At 38.5% G+C, this 20516-nt stretch overlaps 1 protein-coding gene across 1 annotated transcript in view; it reads left to right on the top strand.

Annotated features, from left to right (window-relative positions):
- Positions 1-9709, top strand: part of PJA2 (praja ring finger 2, E3 ubiquitin protein ligase) — an 83870-nt gene extending 74161 nt beyond the window's left edge. The window contains exons 8-10 of the mRNA XM_012647373.1: positions 3327-3441; positions 3836-3957; positions 7558-9709. Coding sequence (XP_012502827.1) covers positions 3327-3441; positions 3836-3957; positions 7558-7683 — 363 coding nt within the window. The 3' untranslated portion in view covers positions 7684-9709. The remainder of the gene's footprint in view (positions 1-3326; positions 3442-3835; positions 3958-7557) is intronic.
- The last annotated feature ends 10807 nt before the right edge of the window (positions 9710-20516 follow it).

Here is a 20516-nt window from a genome sequence, read left to right as displayed (position 1 = left end):
ATTTTTTCCTATGTTCATTGGCCATTTGTCTATCTTGTTTTGAAAAGCTTCTGTTCATGTCTTTTGCCCACTTCTTAATGGCTTTTTTTTTTCTTGCCGATTTGCTTGAGTTCCTTGCAAATTCTTGGTTATTAGCTCTTTATTGGATGTGTAGCTTATGAATATTTTCTCCCATTCTGTAGGTTGTCTCTTTTCTCTATTTTATTGCCTTAGCTATGCAGAAACCTTTTAATCATGTTCCATTTATTTATTTTTGTTGTTGCTGTGATTGCCATTGGGATTTTAGTCATAAAATCTTTTTCTTGGCTGATATCTAGAAGAGTTTTTACAACATTTCCTTCTAGCATTCCTATGGTTTCATGCCGTACATTTAAGTCTGTTATCCATCTTGAATTATTTATTGTAAGTGGTCAGAGACATGGATCCTGTTTCATTCTTCTGCATGTGGCTATCCAATATCCCAAGCACTATTTATTGAATAGGGCTTCTTTTTTCAGTATATATTTTTGTCTGCTTTGTCAAAGATCAGTTGGCTGTATGTGGATGTTTGTCTATCTGGGTTCTCTGTTTTGTTCTTTGGTCTATGTCTCTATTTTTGTGCCAATACCATGCTGTTTTGGTTCCTACAGCCTTGTAGTATAGTTTGAGTCTGGTAATGTGATACCTCCAGATTTGTTCTCTTTGTTTATGATTGTTTTGGCTATACAGGCTCTTTTCTGGTTCCAAACAAAGTGTAGAATTATTTTTTCTAGCTCTGTGAAATATGACTTTGGTATTTTGATAGGGACTGCATTGAATCTATAAATTGGTATTTTGATAGGGACTGCATTGAATCTATAAATCACTTTAGGTAATATAGACATTTTAATAACTATGTTGATTCTACTGATTCATGAACATGATATGTTTTTCTATTTTTTTTGTGTCATCTCTAATTTCTTTCCTCAGTGTTTCATGGTTCTCTTTGTAGAGATCTTTCACCTCCTTGGTTAAGTGTATTGCTAGGTATTTTATTTTCTTTGTCACTATCGTGAATGGTATTAAGTCTTTGATTTGACACTTGGCTTGACTGTTATTGGTGTATAGGAATGCTTGAAAAGTATACATTGATTTTGTAACCTGAGACTTAGTTGAATTTATTTATCAATTCCAGGAGACTCTTGATGGATTCTTTGGGGTTTTCTAGGTATAAGATCACGTCCTCAGCAAAAAGCGATAGTTTGGCCTCCTCTTTCCCAATTTGGATACCCTTTATTTCTTTTTCTGGCCTGATTGCTCTGGTAGGACTTCCTGCACTATACTGAATAGAAGTGGTGATAGTGGGCATCCTTGTCTTGTTTCGGTTCTTAGTGGGAATGCTTTCAACTTTTCCCCATTCAATATGATGCTGGCTGTGGGTTTGTCATATATGGCTTTAATAATTTTGAGATATGTTCCTTCTGTGCCTAGTTTGTTGAGGGTTTTTTTTATCATGAAAGGGTGCTGGATTTTGTTGAAAACTTTTTCTGCATCTATTGAGATGATCACATGATCTTTGTTTTTGCTTCTGTTTATGTGGTGAATCACATTTATTGATTTTTGTATGTTGAACCATCCTTACATCTCTGGGATGAAGTCCACTTGGTCATGGTGGATTATTTATTTGATAATCTGTTGGATTTGGTTTGCTATCATTTTATTTGCTTATTTATTTATTTTTAAATTTCAGAATCTTATGGGGGTACAAGTATTTTGGTTACATATATTGCCTTTGCACTGTTCAAGCCGGAGCCCACCCCCTAGACAGTATGCTCCACACCCATTAGTTCTGAATTTACCCATCCCCGCCTCCCCACCCGCAACCTGCCCTGTACCCGATGAATAGTACTTCCATGTGTGCACCTAAGTGGTGATCAGTTAGTACCAATTTGATAGTGAGTGCATGTGGTGCTTGTTTTTCCATTCTTGTGATACCTCACTTCGAAGAATAGGATCTAGCTCCATCCAGGATAATAGAGGAGATGCTAGTTCACCATTGTTTTCTATGATTGAGTAGTACTCCATAGTATATATATACTACATTTTATTAATCCACTCATGTTTTGGTGGGCACTTGGGATGTTTCCACATCTTTGCAATTGTGAATTGTGCTGCTATAAACATTCGAGTGCAGATGTCTTTATTATAGAATGACTTTTTTTCCTTTGGGTAAATGCCTAGTAGTGGGATTGCTGTATGAAATGGTAGTTCTGTTTTAGTTCTTTGAGGTATTTCCATGTTATTTACCACAGAGCTTGTACTAATTGGCAGTCCCACCAGCAGTGTATGAGTGTTCCTATCTCTCCACATCCACGCCAGCATTTGTTGTTTTGGGACTTTTTGATAAAAACCATTATTGCTGAAGTTAATTTTATCTCATTGTGGTTTTGATTTGCATTTCCCTGATGATTAGAGATTTTGAAAATTTTTTCATATGTTTCTTGGCCATTAGTCTATCTTCTTTTGAAAAGTTTCTGTTCATGTTCTTTGCCCACTTTTGATAGGGTTGTTTGATTTTTTTTCTTGCTGATTTTCCTGAGTTCTATATAGATTCTAATTATCAGCCCTTTATTGGATGTGTAGCATGCGGATATTTTCTCCTATTCTGTAGGTTGTGTGTTTGCTCTCATGATAGTTTCCTTGGCTGTGCAGAAGATTTTTAATTTGATTAGGTTCCATTTATTTATTTTTGTTGTTGCAGTGATTGCTTTTAGGGTCATATGATCTGATGTTCTTTCTATTCCCATTAGAACAGTAACTTTATACAGGCATTTGAACCCCTAAATGAAGTTCGTAACCCAAATAACCTAGTAATACTTGTGAACTGGCAATGTGGATGTGCTAAGCTGTGCCAGTAGTAGACATAGCCATTCAGGAGTGCATTATTTACTTCCGTACCTTGAACATTTAGTAACCTTGGTCATGTTTTATTTTAATGAAGTGAACTTATCTAAAGTGTTTACTTTCTTTTATATTATTGATCCCACACAGGAACTCATAGTTGGAAGAATTAACCACTTCTCAGAAAATATAAATATGGTGAGCAAGTAGATAATTATTGAGACAAGATAGATTTTTGTTTTACTTGTGAAAAGTTGGACTGTGTGTGTATGTGTGTTTGATATTTTGGTTTGATGGTGATTGTGGCAGTTCCTTTGGGAAGGGCAAAAGGAGCAAGGGACTGAATGAAACAAAAGAAACAGGAAGAGAATAATGGTGATATAACTTTGGCAAATACTTTAAGAAATAGTTTTCTATTACTGTTTCGAAGTTTTTTTTAACGAAGAACTGTAACTTTTCTTTTTCAGACTGCCCTGGCACATTTAGAGTCTCTCGCAGTAGATGTTGAGGTGGCCAATCCACCAGCCAGTAAGGAAAGCATTGATGGTCTTCCAGAGACCCTTGTTCTTGAAGATCACACTGGTAAGGGCAAAGTTGATCTCAGATGTTGAAGGACATGTTGCATATTTAGGTATATTATCAGTGTACCTAGAAGAAGAAATACTTGACTATTAGAAACTTCCTTTAGATTTTCTACAGAAACCTGATGCTGACAAACTTTCAACTAGTAGAAAAGTATTTGAATTTATCAAGTGATAGGCTGAGACAAATGTTCCTCAGTCAACTTTTCTATAAAAGCAGTGTTCATCAAATTCCAAATTGTCATGTATTAGAAACATATTTGCCAATTAATTGATCAAAGTCTGGTTCTTTTATCTTCCATAGGTATTATCCATGAGCATAATATGTTGATTTTCAGTTTTTTAAAAATTGGACTTTATGTGATTGATACATCTAAATTACTTGTTGATTTCAGCTATTGGTCAGGAGCAGTGCTGTCCAATCTGTTGCAGTGAATATATTAAGGATGATATAGCAACAGAGTTGCCCTGTCATCATTTCTTTCACAAACCTTGTGTCTCAATTTGGCTACAGAAGGTGAGTTTTAGAATCACTCTCTTTAAAATTAATACTTTAGTAGTTTGTCCTACAAGTTAATAATAGTAGTGTCTTTTAAGCCTATTTCATTCAACTTTATCTGTGTAGCACTTTTCAATACAGTGGGAAAAACTGGCTGCCTTTAATGACTATGGATCGGGGATAATATGGAACTATTTTACTTTATTAACATTGTCTAAAAAACAACATAGACAACAGTAACATATTTTTAATCACTTTAGGAATTGATTAAATATCTGAAAAAATGATTTGAAAATAAAGCCAATTAGAACTTTAATTATAATCCTGAAATTTGGGTTTGCAAAAGCATCTCAAGCAAAGCCTTTGACACAAATATACTGTAACCGTGTACAAGTATTCCACTAATAAGGGTTGATGTTTCTGAAAATATGTGTGGGAGATATTTAATAACCTGCTAAGTAGCTCCTATTCTAATTTTTATATATTCTTTAAATATTTACCCAGTAAATTTAAGTATATTTGAGTTACTTAAATAAAAGAAAGAGTTTTACTTAAACCTGCTCTGTGAACTCTATTTTTGCATAAAGGATGTTTACCATCCAGCTCAGTAGGAATTCCCAAATCACTTTCTCGGCTTATTTACTCATGGATATAGCACTCTCTCTTCTCTGTAACTACTCCCTTTCTTTTCTCCTCCCTTTTTCACTCCCGTTTCCTTCCTCCCTTCTCTTCTTCCCATTTTCTTTCTTTGCTGTTCCTCTCCTACTATCACTTCATCTTTCTCTAAACTCTTTTTAAAATCTCTGAAATCCAACATAGAAATGTTGACTGTTTCTTTATGAAATCAAATATATCATTTAGTTTTTTATGTTAGCTTCTATTTTACGTCTGTATGCATATTCAATTTGTATTGTAGTTTTTTATTCTACTTTTATGAAACATTACTTGCATATTTTTTCATTTGCTACAGTCTTTTGTTTCCTTACTTCTCCTCAATTCCCCTTGCTTCCTCACTACTCCTCTTGCTACCCACCCCAGACCCCCCATGACTAGTATTTCCATCCAGGAGTATATATAGCTACAGTTTTTCTCAGTTGCTTAAACCCTTATGCTTTGAGTTTTTTTTTAATTATTTTTCATAGGACTATGCTATTTTTTTCTATATTTTTTTCGTACCTTATTCTTGGGCAGTTTTTTTTCTATATGAGCTTTAAATTATTTATTTGCTTCTCTCTCAGAAAAGAATTCATTTTAGGATTCTAATTGTGATTACATTAAATTTTACCCATAATTTTTAGAGGATTGCTCTAGAATATTTTTAGAGTTAGATTGGTGAAATACATAAAAACATTTTTGCAATCTTATGCTCATTTGAATCAAGGTCAAAAGTTGTATAATTGGTTATTGCTGGAATTTTTTGCCTTTAACTTTATAGCATTTGTTAAATGATACTGATGATGACATATATATCACGTAATGTTGTGAGAACTAAATGAGATAACCCATAATACCTCCCGGTAACTACAATTTGATAAGTATTGCCTATGTAGAGATCATGTGTGTCTCAAGTCTCATGAAACTTCCTGGCATTCTGGACTGAGGTGTAATCCTGGATTCTGAATTGTTTTTAAAATACTGCTTTCTTTTATCTCTCCCCTCCCTTATAACATAATTTGGGAAATAGTGTTTTAGATAATTTTTCTTAACCTGTTTATTTGGCATTATGTTGATATAGCCTAGATAGCTGTACCACACAATATACCTACCTCTAGGGTTTTTATAAAGGTTGAAGTAAATAGTCCATAATGAATTTAATATAGTACCTGGCACATATTAATAGTAAACACATAGTGTAGGAAAATTATTGGTAAACATATTAATAATTAAAGTTAGAATTCAGTAGAAAAGAACTTTCAGCGCCTGCACAAGACAGTGGTAGTCATAGAAGTAAGTACTACTGAGATTAGTGGGAATGCAGAAAATGCAGAGCCACCGAGTCTTAACAGTCTTGTGTGTGCCTGTGTCTGTGAGGTCCATCCCCTCATTACACTTGCACTCCCACACATCAGACCTGCAACCCTTGTTGCCTAAATTACTATTATAGCTACCTACTTTATTTCCTTACCTCCATTGGAGGTATTTTCTACAGTGTAGTTTTGATCATGTTACTTCCCTTCTCAAAATAGAAAGAGAGAGAAACCGAGACTTCCAGTCACCTGTGGAATAATCTAAAGTTTCTGTGTTGGCTTTCAAAGCCTTCTCTGGTCTCAACCCCAGTCTGTGTCTTCAGATTTACTCTTCTGTACATTTGCTCATGATACCTGGCATGGTCTTCCCCCTATACCATCTGTAAGATTAGATGATCTAGGTAGGCCCAGCTTAAACTCCACCTCTTCTGTCATTAATATACCCTTTTTTTAAATTGCCACAATAGTTTCAGAGACTTCAGAAGCAGTGGTTTTTGTGCCTGCTGCGTGTCAGGCACTGATGGATGATTCCTATATATTTTCCCATTTAATCCTCACAGTAACTCTAGGATATGTTGGTATCCTTATTCCCACTTTCCAATGATTATTATTCATCCAAGGTTGCACCGCTGGTATGTGTTTGACCAAGACCACACTCATCTGTTTGACTCTAAAATGTTGCTGTTAGGGCCCAGTCTATATGGTGAGTGCACAGTGAATGTCAAATTGAATTCTTAAATTGTAAACGTTATCTGTGAATTACAGCATTGAATTGTACTTGACTTTTCTATAATCCAAGGTAATAACCTCTTCAGTCTCTCTCCTGTCAGGAAACAGCTTAATGTGAAGCCTTTCCTGGTTTCCTCTGGGGAGAAGGTTCCCAAGATACGGTTCTTTGTCACCTTCAATAGCATGATCTCTTTGGGAAAAAGATCAGATTTGAAAGATGATCTGTCATCAGATGACATATCTCTGTCATCTTCCATTGGTCCTAAAGTGTCGTACTCCTAGTACAACTTCCCACCTTCCCTCTCAGGTCTATAGTTAATTGTTTTATCATTTAGAAGGCATCTAACTTATTATCTCGTTTTGGAAAGAAATTACATGGCTTATAAAGAAGGTCTGAGGTCCTTTGTTTTGACAAATCTGTGCTGCACTGAAGTGAGGCTTTAGTATAATGGAGGAAGCTCCTGGGGGGAATGGTTTGGTGTGAATTAAATAGGTGTGTGATTTTTCTAATATGTGCATAATAGATTAAATAATAACGATTCAATTCAGATCATTGCTCAGCTAAACTCTGACTTTGTGCAGATATGCACCAAGATTTTTTGCTCAGCCTCTACCGCAGCATCAGCGTGAATGTGGAGGCTCTTAATAAAAACTCACTAAATGAAAGATGAATGACCTTAAAGGTACAAACATGATTGAGAGGCATTGTGTATTCTCAAAGAAATTAGTCTTATTGGGGTGCAGAGGAAATAGCACTAAAATTTTGTCTTCCTGTATTGTATTGGTTTGAAGTTGATTTGGTTTTTGTTTTTAAGATACTTGATTTGTTATTGGGATAATGATACTATTTTTTCTTTATTAAGTTACTTGTATGGCAGTTAAGATGTTTCTGGTGGCTCTTAACTTGTTTTTCTCCCTCCAGTCGGGAACGTGCCCTGTGTGCCGCCGTCATTTCCCACCTGCTGTTATCGAATCATCTGCAGCTGCTTCCTCCGAGCCTGATCCTGATGCTCCGCCTTCAAATAACAGTACCGCGGAAGCGCCCTAAACCTTAACAGTTGAGATGAGATCAGTCTATCAAAATAAATCTGCAAATTCCTTCTAAAGCTGATGTGCAAATAATTATATATAAATATATTAAAAATGCTATATATAGTATATGCCATAGTTTAGAAAGAAAATATTAACCTTTCTAAACTAAATTTAAGTTTGCAGAAAGTACTAAACGTTTTCAGGCTGAATATTGAAGCAGTGCATCCATTTTCTTTAGTTGAATTAATCGTAAAGTCAAGCTTATCAGTTTACTCTCTCCAGAAGAAGTAATCATCTATGTGGCAGACATTTGGCTTTGTCTATCATACTGTCATAAATGGTTATAATTAAGCTCTCCTGTCTGCATCAAATGTGAAGGTTGTGATCACAATAGAAGTATTTGGTTTCATCGGAAATAAAACAAATTCTAAAGCACGCTTTTTCACTGGTCCCTTTGCTTTTGCTACATCAAACTTCTTGGATCATAATACTGACAAGTTTTTTAGAAAGGTGTCTACTTTTCCATCTTTGTTTAAAATTAGGACTTTTCAGAATGCCAAACAAAAGCTAAAATTTTGGCCAGAACATCACAAAATTTAAAAATCTTAAATATAACTCCCCCCCCCCCAAAATGGTTAGGTAGTAAAGTAAATTATTTAATAAAACAGTGGATGTGCTTAACATAGTTAGTAAAGCATACGAAGAATCTAGTGTGCTCAGTGCTTGGTACAATGAGATGAATTAGATGGCCTTATGAAATCCTTTCTAGCCTCTTATCCTACATGTTTTTCCTTGGTTAAAATTATACTTGAAGGTCCAAAACACTCATGGCACATTTGTTTAATAAGTATTAGATATAGTTAGTTTAAAGTAATTTAAGTTCTGCAATATTTTGGAAAGTCTAAAAACTTATAGAGGGTCGTCTTTGTAACTAAATAACCCCAAACTAAGATGCACAGCTTCTCCTTTATGTGATCACACACACCGGAAGTATGTGAAACATGAACCAAATAGTTCACTTACAAATGTGATTCGGTATCAACACTAGACAATGGTGCCTATTAGAATGTCACATTTGAGCAAATCAAATAGTAAAGCACATAGTATACATCCATCCAATTGGTCCATTGATAATTTAGTTTGGACACATAAAAGGAATATTTGTATGGCTTTCCAAATGCAGAGTTACATCTTATTTCTCTAAATATTTATATTTGATCTCTTTTCTCCATTCTTAAAAATAAATGAATTTTCACTGTTGGCACATTTGAGGCTTAAATATAAGAAATATAACACTTGCATTCTAATTTTTGCATATATTGTAAATGTGTCTGGTATTTACAGCAAAATTCTGTGTATCCTTTTATGGGTAAAACAAAAGTGAACATTGCATGCATGTAATGTGGTGAATTTGTAATTTATGGGTTCTTTGGGGCTTCTGTGACTTTGGAAATGCTTAGCATTTGGGCCTTAATGTTGCATTAGCTAGCATGTTTTCCTTCTGATGTATATAGTCACTGTTGTATAAACTAATCTTTGCTTGTTTTCTACTCTGTGATCTTTCCATACCATATTTCATTGATGATCAGTTAGTGTCAAGGAGTCAAATCAGATTAAAATTAATTCTCATGTGTATACTGTGGAAATTTGTGACTAGTGTGATTTTTTGTTTGTTTCTTTTTTTTCAAGTAGTAAGTATTGATCAGTTGTGACACTTACTGGTTAAACTTACATTGCTAAAGATTTCTCTATAATAAGCCACACATTATATTTAGGCAGTATTAAGGGACCTTGGTTTTCTTCTCCTAGATAGCAGCTGTCCCAAAGAAAATATTTCTTCTTTGCCTGTTAAGATTTAGCTATTATCTGCCAGTTGTTAAGAGGTTTTGGTTCCAAACTCAACCAGCAATGTTGAAAGCTGAACTTAAGATAGCTGTTGTACTTTTTGCTTTCCATCTGTTACTGTCCTTCATTCTTGGCTCCCTACTATCTATAAACAGCTGCTATGAAGGAGAAAAGTTGAGTAAGAGTTGTCTTAAATTAAAAAAAGAAAATTGAGGTTTTAGGATTTTTGTGGTAGCAAGCTGGTATAAATTGAGGCTGAGAAGTTCAGACACCAAAATGCTATTTGATCATATCTTGGATCTTTTTGAAAAGTTAAGAATATATGAAGGTAAATTAGAAATAGGTATGAATATTAATGAAATATTGTTTATCTTATTTCTCTATTTTATGTTGTGACTTGACCTAATAATTTTATTTTTTTAAATATTTTCTTATTTCTTGTAATATGAATGCTAATATTTAAAGGTAGATTCATGTGGTTTTCTTTTGTGTTTCTTGTTTATCTCTAAGCTAACTAACTCTTAAGATTATTTGTGATCTGAATTTTTATTTAAGCTGTTAAATATATATGAACTGTTAAAATGGAATGCAAGTTTTTCAAAAGCCCAGGTCTAAATGTAATGATTGGTTTATTGTTCTACAACCCCAGTCCATCATTTTCCGTGTAAATCATAAACAATAAACAGGATATACTTGGTGGTCATTTCTAATATTTAATTGTGTAATCATATCACTTCTGTAATGTAACCCCTGAAGGATTTAGAGTTAATGGCAAAGAACAGCTATATTAAGGAAGTCCACAGTAGGCTCCTGAGCACATGATTTTATTTAAAGTCCTTGAACTGTGACCTAAGAAGGCCCTACAGAGAGTCATACAGAAGTGATTGGTGGACTTTCTGCTGCTGGAAGGGGTCTGAGTCAGTGTCCTCTCCTGCCTAACATTCTTAGCAATCTTATCGGTTTCAGCCGAGCCTGGTTTCCACACCAACTCTAGACTGTAGAAACTCTCGAAGTTCCGGTAAGGGAGCCTGCCCCACGCCAGTGGCTTTCTCCAAATCAGGCACAGGACTATTATTAAATGTAGCTGTTTAGCAAGATTCCTCATGGTTCCCAAAGGGTTCAAAGACCTCACTGCAGAAGGGCCAATTGGGTGCTGATAAGTTATGAATTATGTAACACTGAATTAGATGAAAATTAATCATTTTGTTTAGATGCTTTACACAGTTTAGAATTTTGATTCTGCCCTAATAGAGTAAACGTATGATAGAAAAATAGTCACAGAGCTAGAATCAGCAACAGTGTATCTCTACTGTAGATGCTTTTATAATTGCATCATAATTTTCATTCAGCCCCTGCTGGATGGAACTATTCATTACCCCTACAAGGGATGGATTTCACCCAAATTTCTGTATAAAAATAGCGTACATGTGAAACTAGACAGAAAAGTCCTGTTTATTCTGTGTGGCCACCTCTTCGTATCCTTCCTCAGATTTCACACTTTTCTGAGATCTTACATGATACCTATTCCAGACCAGGCTCAGGTTGGCTCTTTCAGTCCCTCTCAAAATATGTTGCTCAGAACTAAATGCAAGTCTTCTGTGGTATAACTAGGGCAGAATTTGGGGGCATTATTGCCAACTTCAAAGTGATTCTCGTGTGGCTGTTATGGTTGGTATATGTTGCCGTTATTACCACCGTCATTGTTAGGTAAGTATATCACATTGTTGTCTCTTGCTGAACTTCACAGGCATTGCTGGTAAGCAAGTCCACCCTTATCTTGCACAATTTCTTTTTTTTTTTTTTTTTTTTTGAGACAGAGTCTCACTGTGTTGCCTGGGCTAGAGTGCCGTGGCGTCATCCTAGCTCACAGCAACCTCAAACTCCTGGGCTCAAGTGATCCTCCTGCCTCAGCCTCCCGAGTAGCTGGGACTACAGGCATGCGCCACCATGCCCGGCTAATTTTTCTATATATTTTTAGTTGTCCAATTAATTTCTTTCTATTTTTAGTAGAGACGGGGTCTCGCTCTTGCTCAGGCTGGTCTCGAACTCCTGAGCTCAAACAATCCGCCCGCCTCGGCCTCCCAGAGAGCTAGGATTACAGGCGTGAGCCACCACGCCCGGCCACAATTTCTTATTAACCTAATTGAAGGACAACATTCATCCTCACGAAATTTAACTTTTAAAGGTACTTGTGAATTTGGATTCTTCCTTTTAGCTTTGTGTCAGTTCCAACTTTGATAAAGCATGGTTTTGGTGTTTAGTGACTTTTACTCATAAATATTGACTTGAACAGGATAGAATACAGACCCTCTTCAGAATGCTATAGACTGCCCTCCCGGTGACTGATCCATGAATTAGTGCTTTGGCCACAGTGGTTGAAGTAACTACCAATCATTTCATGTATCCCTGTCCCTTCATTTTTCCTAAAAAGGACACCATAAAAATTTTGTCATGTTTGGCAGTCAGATTCACTGTCTTTGGAAGTAACCTACTCTGCTAGTATATTAAATCAGGAAAGGAAATGAAGTCAGCTGGAAATGCCTCATTCTTAGTAAAAACATACTACCTCCTTTTCTAACTGCTCAATTGCCATCTGTTTAATAATCTGCCTTAGAATTTGATGAGTGATCAATGTCAAGCTTCTTTTAATAACTTTTGGAATCTACCTTTTTCCCTCTCAAAAATTGTGATATTTGAAATAATATGACCTTGAAAAGTCAGTTGATCACTCTGCTTCTGTTTTCTCCATGAAGTAATGAATCTAAATTATAGGTTCAGTAATACTATTTGTGTATGGATAAAGGTTCGAAAAAAATGGTTTTCATTGACTGGCAAAGTCATGGAGAAATATGTTGTGCTTGGTTTGCATTATTGTTTTTAGTAGTACTTTTTGGAGATTGATGAACAGTTCAGATAAAAATCTTAAAAACATCTCAATCACCTCTGAGGAGTTGAGAATTTGCCAAGGGAACACTATTAAATCAGAATAAATAAAATGTAATTTTCTTAATATGAATTTTACTAAAAGGCTTACAGCCCTGACATTAGTAAAGAGAGGCAGCAATTTATTGTTTCTTATATTCTTAGTTTATGATCAATATACAGTTTTTATAGTGAAAATTGGTAGAAAGGAGGTCTTATCTTTGTAGAAAGATACTATCTCTTACTGTCAGTAAGAAAAATCCTACCAGTCACTATGATTTCTTTTCCTTTGATTATAACAGCAATTCTTCTTAATAAGATTCATTGTTAAAAATGTATTTTTACATTATATTAGTTCCTATGTATGAAGTGCTTACTAAATACTGGGCATTGTGTTAGGCTCTCTGTCTTAGCTGATCTTCATAGTGAATCTGCAGAGTTGATTGTATTGTCCTAATTTACAAATAAAAAAAAAAAAATTGAGTCCCAGAGATGGTCAAAGAGCCTTGGTTCTTAAGTAAGCACTGAGAGTTCTTTCCACTTCATGCGGCCTTCCAGGGTAGGAGCAGCCTATCTGATCAGTGTTACTATTTAAGTTGTTTGAGGTGCATTCTGATTTTTTTTTTAATGGGAAAAATTGGGGTCTGTTCGAAATTCTGAAAAATATTTTTTTCTTTGTCATATTATTTTGCTAAAGTGATTAATAGACATTTTTGCACTGCTGACCAATATTCTAATGTGGTCCTGGTTAGTGAAGTTTCTTAGTCATCGATAAGATCTGATGAGAACTTCCTACCGTTGCCTGACAATTTGAAATCCTTAAACTATTCTGCAGACTGTTTCTCTGGTCTAATAGGTGTGTAGCATCCTGTTGTCTCTTCAACCAATGAGACCTAACTAATACAGACACGTGTCTACAGGCGATTTGAACTGCCCTTTTCAAAATTCTCTGGATTTCTTCCTCAAGAAGCAATAGACATTTGCCCTCCATAATTTCAAATACTCTAGAAACTCTAGAACCTACTTCCAGATTGTTTCGTCAGTAGGAATAGACACTTGACGAAGGCTTGCCTTTTGATTTCAGTCCTTAAATGCTGTTTTAAATTATTTCCAGCCATTTAAGCCAAGCCCTAGTTCTACAAAATCAACCTTGTCTGGCAAGCAAGCTCTACCTTCAATTAGATGATGATGAAACTATTCATAAGTGAACACCTTGGTTACAACCCACATCTAAATGAGTAAATACCACCTGGAAGAAAATGTTCAAACATTTTAAAGTAGTGAGCTTATGAAAATAGTACATTAGCACATATCTAACTGGCATCCTCTCTGAGTCTGCTCAAAAACACCTTCACCAAACCCGACAAATTAAATATTAGTTTAACTCAAACTGCTATCCATTTAATAAATGTGTACCAAGTGCCTACTCTAATAAACCTGTGGACAAAGTAGGCAAAATCCTGGCCTCCTGAGATGTCCATTGTAGTGAAGAAACTATTATCAGCCTCCCACCTCCAACACAGCTGGATTCACTCAATAGGAAGGATTTCATCTTGGCCGGGGGAAGGCTAGAGGCTCTTTTGTGGTTGCCCAAGCTAGAAACAACATTTATGTTGAATGACCTTCTGCCCCAAGGTGACTTCACCAGAAGCTACCCTCAAGCCCAGAGGATCTATAGCTGTGTTGATAAATTTATAGGTTGAGGATCTCTTAGAAGGTTATATGCCTTATGGCCCCCAGCAGGCAATGAAACTTCACAACCAGGGAAGTTTAAAAAGAATTTATTTTCTAGAGATGGGACCAAGTAGAATGGAGAGAAGCAAAACTTCACAGTATTTCACTTTATATCCTGTGCTTTGTTATTACCTTTCCCTTTTTCTCCCTGTGCTCTACAGCATTCACACGTAAGCATCCAATGTGTTTTTACCCAGAAAATGGAACATAAAGCAGGCAATTTTGAAGCATTGCTTTCCTGCTGGCCACGTAGCCTCTGGTGCAAAATATTGTATAATTTTTGGTAACCATGCTGGTAGACCAGCACTAACACAACGAATCTTGCAAACTATCTTCCTAAGGGCTTGACAGAGAGTAAGCACCACTGTCAAATTGTCAAGTGAGTTCTGTTGTGACTCTTACAGCAGCTGAATGGGTCAAATAAAAGCACATTGGGCTTCAAGGGTACTAAATGCCATGCAGATGCACAGCCGTGTTAGGACAGCTCCTGCCTGCCATACAGAGGTGCCAGATCTTGTCGTGTCAAGGATCACTCAGGGAGAGCAGAAATGTTGCACAGTTTTGGGGGTTCTTCCTTCCCCACCCCTTATTGCTGTATAATGCATTTTTCTCCCAAAAATAAGGCCCTAGAGAACCCTCTGTAGTTTATTTAATCCATGTGAGTGAAACTATAGAAGACAAAGCAGAACAGAAGGCTGCATTAGATGGGTTCATCCCAGTGCCTGCCACAACCATTCTGCTTGAATGAGAACATCCCTTCTCATTGTCAAGAACTGCAAAGTGAGAATTTACCCTGCTTGCAAGCTAACAAGTTTCCTAGATAATGGCGGAATATACGAGACCCCTAAAACGGAGACAAAGGACTTTATTTCTCGTGGCACAATGGGCAGCATGAGTATCATAATGACACTAGTTCTCTTTGCCCTTGATGTCTCTTGGGGATAGGCAAAGATTGGCCCAGGTGGCTGCTGCACACCCAGTGAGTTTGTGTCACAGCTGAGGAAATGTGAGCTTAGGAAACTCCAGTCTCACAAGGGAGCTTCAGGCAAACCCGCCCCAGAATAAGACATTGTCCTCGTTATCTTGGTCAGGAAACAAATGTCCCCTGACCTGAAAGGGGAGCAAGGGACTCTTCTAAGACTATTTGCTGTACAAACATCTCTGAAAAGAGTGCAGGACCAAGCTGTCCATGCCTCTTTCCAGAAGACATGCAGAAATGCAAGAAATCCAGGGAGAATTGTCTCCCAACACCCACAGCCTCTGCTAAGGGGATGGGACAACCCAGGCCACAAAACTCCACTCCTGCCGGCCACAGCCGATTGCACCAGTGGTGGGCACCCTACCCAAGGCCCGTCCATGCAGAGGTCAACCAGTGACCTGGTGCTGCAGATCAGGCAGGCCAATCAGGTTTTCTCACTAACTTATGTTTGGAAATGGAATTCCCAATAGGAAATGGGGGGAGCTGAAGCAAAAGGGTTACACAAGAAGGGACATGAAAGTTGTAAGTAGTTGTGACATGTTGAAGTGAGGAGCAAGCAGAAACTAAGAGCAATTAGAAACTATGGAATGGGAGGAAATACGCAAGAGTGGATTGAAGAGGAAGCCAACTGCAATGGGAGAGAAGGAAGCTGAGCCTCGTTACTGGTGGTACACCAGAATGAAGAAGTCATCATAGCTCCCTCCTTTCTTCCTTTCCTGAAGCATTTTCTTACATTTCATCCCCATCTGCCACCCACACCAAACATGGACATCTTCATCATAATGCACACACAAGCCGTTACTGGAGAGGATTTGAGTGAGCCTCTGTTTTACTTAAGCAAGCTCTTTGGTTATAAAGAACAGAAGAGGTACCCAGAAATGTTGTAGGACAGTGACTATAAATTAGCTAACATTTATGGAGTGCATAGTATGTGCCAGGAACTTTTTGGGGTGGTTTTACATGCAATATCTTAGTTAACCCTAACAAAATTTAGAAGTAAACACTATTGTAATCTCCCATAGACACCAAAAGATCAAGTAGCTGTCAGGGGTCCACCTTGTTAGTAAGTGAGTCAGGATTCCAATCCCCGCTCTTAACCGTTTTGTTATATTGCCTTCTGCACAGGTAAGTGAGTTAACACTCAAGTATAAATGAAATCAATTTCGGTGACATTAGGAATAGTTCTTGCAGACTAACCTGCAAGCTCACTAACCCTTTCAACATTGTTTCAATGAGGAGGAAAGCACTATAAACATTTGGACCAAAAACTACTCCGAAGTTAATAATTATATTAATAATCACAGAGAATAAGCCCAAAGAGGGTAAGGAGAGCCTGAACATTAAATGGATTTATTCTCCTACCTGAAAAAAAATGATCTCAGCAGATACAGAAGTTTATGTTACTTTCAAATCCACTGCAGATAAAATTCTGCCTCCACCATTTTTCTCTTGTCAGCCTCTGTGGTATCGATGATGCCAATTACAATCCACATCTGTAAATAAGCAAGAACAATGATGTGCTCAAAAGAAGCATGTTTTATTTCTCCAGACTGGTAAGGCCTGGGTTTTCTAGCATGTTGTGATCAAATAGAGGTAAATGTGAGTCCTGCTGTGTCTCATGCTAAATCCACTATACATGGTCTTGTTCTGTCCTAATCGGTCTCTGTCCCAGACAGCTAATCCTTTGTCTTATGAATACCCATGGCCTCATCATCTCCAGTAACAGGCATCTGCCACGGGAGGCTGAGAGAGCATTGCCAAAGCATCTTGACGGAAGGCACTGTTCTGTTCATTGACTGCTTTGTACTTAGAATCAATGAAAAATTGACAGTATAAATCACCACTATATTAACTCGCTTAAGGAAGAAACAGTGGCTTGCCCAAGATCACACAGCCAGAAAATGTTAGTGCAAGGACTTGAATTCAGGTCTTCTGTCTACAAACACAGATTTTCCACTATGCCAAAAACTGCTCGTGCTTTCCTTTTGCCGGTAGCCACTGCAAGTCCCACGGTGAGTCAGGGCAGCAGCTGAGGCTGGAGCAGAAACAGAGGCCTTCGGATAGTAAGTGGTATTTACCTGCAAAGCCGCCTTGCCCCTAGATACCTGCCAGCTCAGTGAGAAAGTAATGACTAAATAAGCAGATGAAAGCTTCTGTTTATGAGTTCCTGTGTATCTGCTTCCATTTTGGTCAATTTGAAGCTAGGAGGCTTGGGGTGGGGAAGCAGGGACATTTCTGAGAGCTTGCTCTGCAGCCAGCCTTTAGGAAAATAGAAGGACAGGGTGAAATTTTTAGCTCTTTAAGGATGGCAGCGCTGATTGATAATCCCCAGGAGCTGGTGATTGCTGCATGGTCCTGAAGCAGGAAACCTTCTGGGTACCAAAAAAAAAAAGGAATATTTTGTCTTATAAATCGAGGAACGGCATCCTCTGGTGACCTGTTAGTGTCAGAGATGATCTCTACGAAAGCGAAGATGAGCCTGATTGCACCCAAGGAGAATATTTTTTCTTTCCAAACAGAAATACAAATTTGGGGTTAATCTGTGCACTCTTGAGTCTATAAAGAGGGAAGCTGAGGCAATATTTATAGGCTCCAAGTTGTAAGGGAAGGAACTAAACTCAGCATTGCCAGTTAATTCCAGAGGTGACAGGCACTCGCCTTTTCTCACTCTCCTTTTCCCTTCTTCCCCCTCCTGCCTCTCCTTCCATTGCTCCTTCTTTGTTTCATCAGCCAGACTGAGGTTAAATCCTCGTCCAACCATGTACTAGCTGTGAAGTCTTGGGCAGCTTGCTTAATCTCCATCTGTCTTGTTGCCTTATCTATAAAATGGGGACAGATGGTGGTCTATCCTGTAGGGGTATTACGAGCATTGGGTGAGTTAATACATGTAAAGTACTTAGAATCTGCTAAAAGTCAGCCTTGGGTGGGAACGCTTCTTCCTCAGTCCCGATGTTTCCTTTCACGTGGAGGGAACACCGCTGCTGAGACACTCTCTCCACTGCTCTTTCGAGACTGGCTGCGGCCCAGTGCTGTAATGACAGTGTGGTCGGGCTGTCTAATTCCGGAGGTCACTATGAAGAAGAGCAGCACTGTCCTTGGAGCTGCCGCAGCCCGCACCACAAGGCTCCTGCACCTCAAAGTTCTTTCCTTAAAACACTCTAAGTCCCACTCCAGGGCCTGGCAGTGGCTGGACAGGCAGTGACATCTGGGCAGGGATCAGTATAGGCCGCAGTCCCTGTGTCTCCCATCGGGAGGCTCTCTCACCCTCTACCCTGCGAGTGTTCTCAGCAAGATTATGCCCTGAGGGCTTCCAGGACTCGCATCTAAGGGGCCACTCTGGAGCCCATGGCAGGATCCGGTTCCGGGAGGGTGGCCCGGTGAGCAAATCTCTCCAGCTGCCTGGCAGGGTATTTCTTTTGCAAGACCGGGCACAACAAGTCATACTGATTTGGGACAACTGTCTTATCGGACACAAAGCAAGTTCCGGGCTTGGTTTGGGCCGCGTGTGGGCCCCTGTCACCAAAGTGCCCACAGGTGTGTGGCACTCAAGGTGGGGGCAGCAGGTGTCCCTTAGCGCTGCACCCCACCCGCAGCAGGCTGTCTTCAGTGTGGCTGCGCCTGTCTCCACACCAGCTGCCGTTTCCGTCTGTGTCTTCTCTTGCCTCCGGTTGTGGACACATCATGCTCTCTCGGGTTGGTCTTAGAGCTAAGCTGGATGAGGGACCAACATTTCTTGTGCAAAAGAGATCACTCTTCTCCGTCCCCAACCTACCCGCTCCCTGCCGATGGTGTGTGGAATGCAGGGGTGCAGCCCACGTGGAAAGAGATCACATCTAGGAATGTGGTGAATACAGTCCAAGGATTTCAAGCGAAGATGTAGTTGGAAGATAGACTGCTCTGTTTATGCTATACAATTCTGAACTATAACGTATCTAGAAAATGAATTGTGTTCACATTTTCCTGCATACTTGGGATAAGACTTGCATGTGTGGCCATCATCAATGAAGCACAAAAACAACCTCCGATCAAGTCATTGGAAGCTGGTATTCACAGGTGACATTTTGGGTGACGTGGCATCAGGAATAACGATGTAACAGCGTTAAATAGAATTAGGCAACTGCAGAGGCAGAAAGGCCCATGGTGTTCTCAGTATAAACAGGTTCTGAAAAGCCAAGGTATCCTTAGTGATGCTGGCGTTGCTACCTTTTCCTCACTATGGGAAGTACGAAATTGGCCAGTAATGGTGCATATCACAGTAAAGACATGAGCAAATGGTTCCTGGACCCGGACAGGAGGAAATGTTCCTGGATAATATGAAAAATCTTCACTTGACTGATTGGACTTCTTCCTTACTTATTGTTTGTTCTAAATCCGTATTGGTAAATTATAATACCTTCCATGGGCCCATGAGTTTTGTAATATAATTTTTAATCGAATTGTTTATATACGCAGGAACCCAACGAAAATATTTGCCCAGGACCTTGCACACCCTAGTGGTGGCCCTGGGGAAAAGCGTCAGCCCACAGAAATAAGCCATTCCCTCTTCTCAGCCTTTATCAGTAACAAAGGAGCTTTTTGGCCACTGTCTGCCACCCCTTTGTCTTACTCCTCAGTTTGTTCAGAATCTGATCATGGAAGAGGGATGCTATGTCCTTAGATCCCTCTACATCCCCAGTAAGCACTCAATAAACTTGAGCTATTATTACTTTTCAAGCTTTCAGTTCGTATTTTATTTTCCATTTTTCTCCTTTCCTTTCATTCCCAAATCCTCCTTCCTTTAACTCTGTAAACTCTTCTCTGAGCCCTAACAGATTCCTGTTTATTTTTGTTTGTTTTTCACAATTGTTCTAATCTCTAACACAGAAAAGAAATCCCCTTCCTTCTTGACATCCTTCAGCAGTTGGACTGAATGAAAATTCCACTGCTTCCCGCCCTTTGGCAACACTACCCTGGATGCCAACATGCTGTACCCAGGCCCTGACCTGACAGGAGATCACAAGAGAAGAGCATTCAGTGGGTGAAAAAACCAGATCCCCAAGGTGAAGGAAATCTACCTTAAGGATTTGATCCAAGAGGTCAAAGGGTTATAGGAACGAAGGTTTTCAACAAAGCGAAATTAGAAGCAAACTAAATGTTCAACAGTAGGACAGTGATAAAGCAAATGATGGTGAAACCAGTCAACAGAACAATATGGAGCTCTTTCCCATGATGTGTGGGGGAGACAAGGAAGAGACATGGGCTAGGACTTACGTGGAATAACCCAGGGAGGAGGGGAGGAGACACACTTGATAAACGTATGTCCTATAATTATAACTATGTAAAATTAGGTGTCTGTAAAAAAGATAGGAATAAAGTAATAATATGCAAGA

This window comes from Propithecus coquereli, unplaced genomic scaffold (assembly GCF_000956105.1).
Source record: "Propithecus coquereli isolate 6110/MARCELLA unplaced genomic scaffold, Pcoq_1.0 Scaffold265, whole genome shotgun sequence".
Taxonomy (NCBI): Eukaryota; Metazoa; Chordata; class Mammalia; order Primates; family Indriidae; genus Propithecus; species Propithecus coquereli.
The sequence above is the reverse complement of the archived record's forward strand: the minus strand, read 5'-3'. Positions and strand labels throughout refer to the sequence as shown.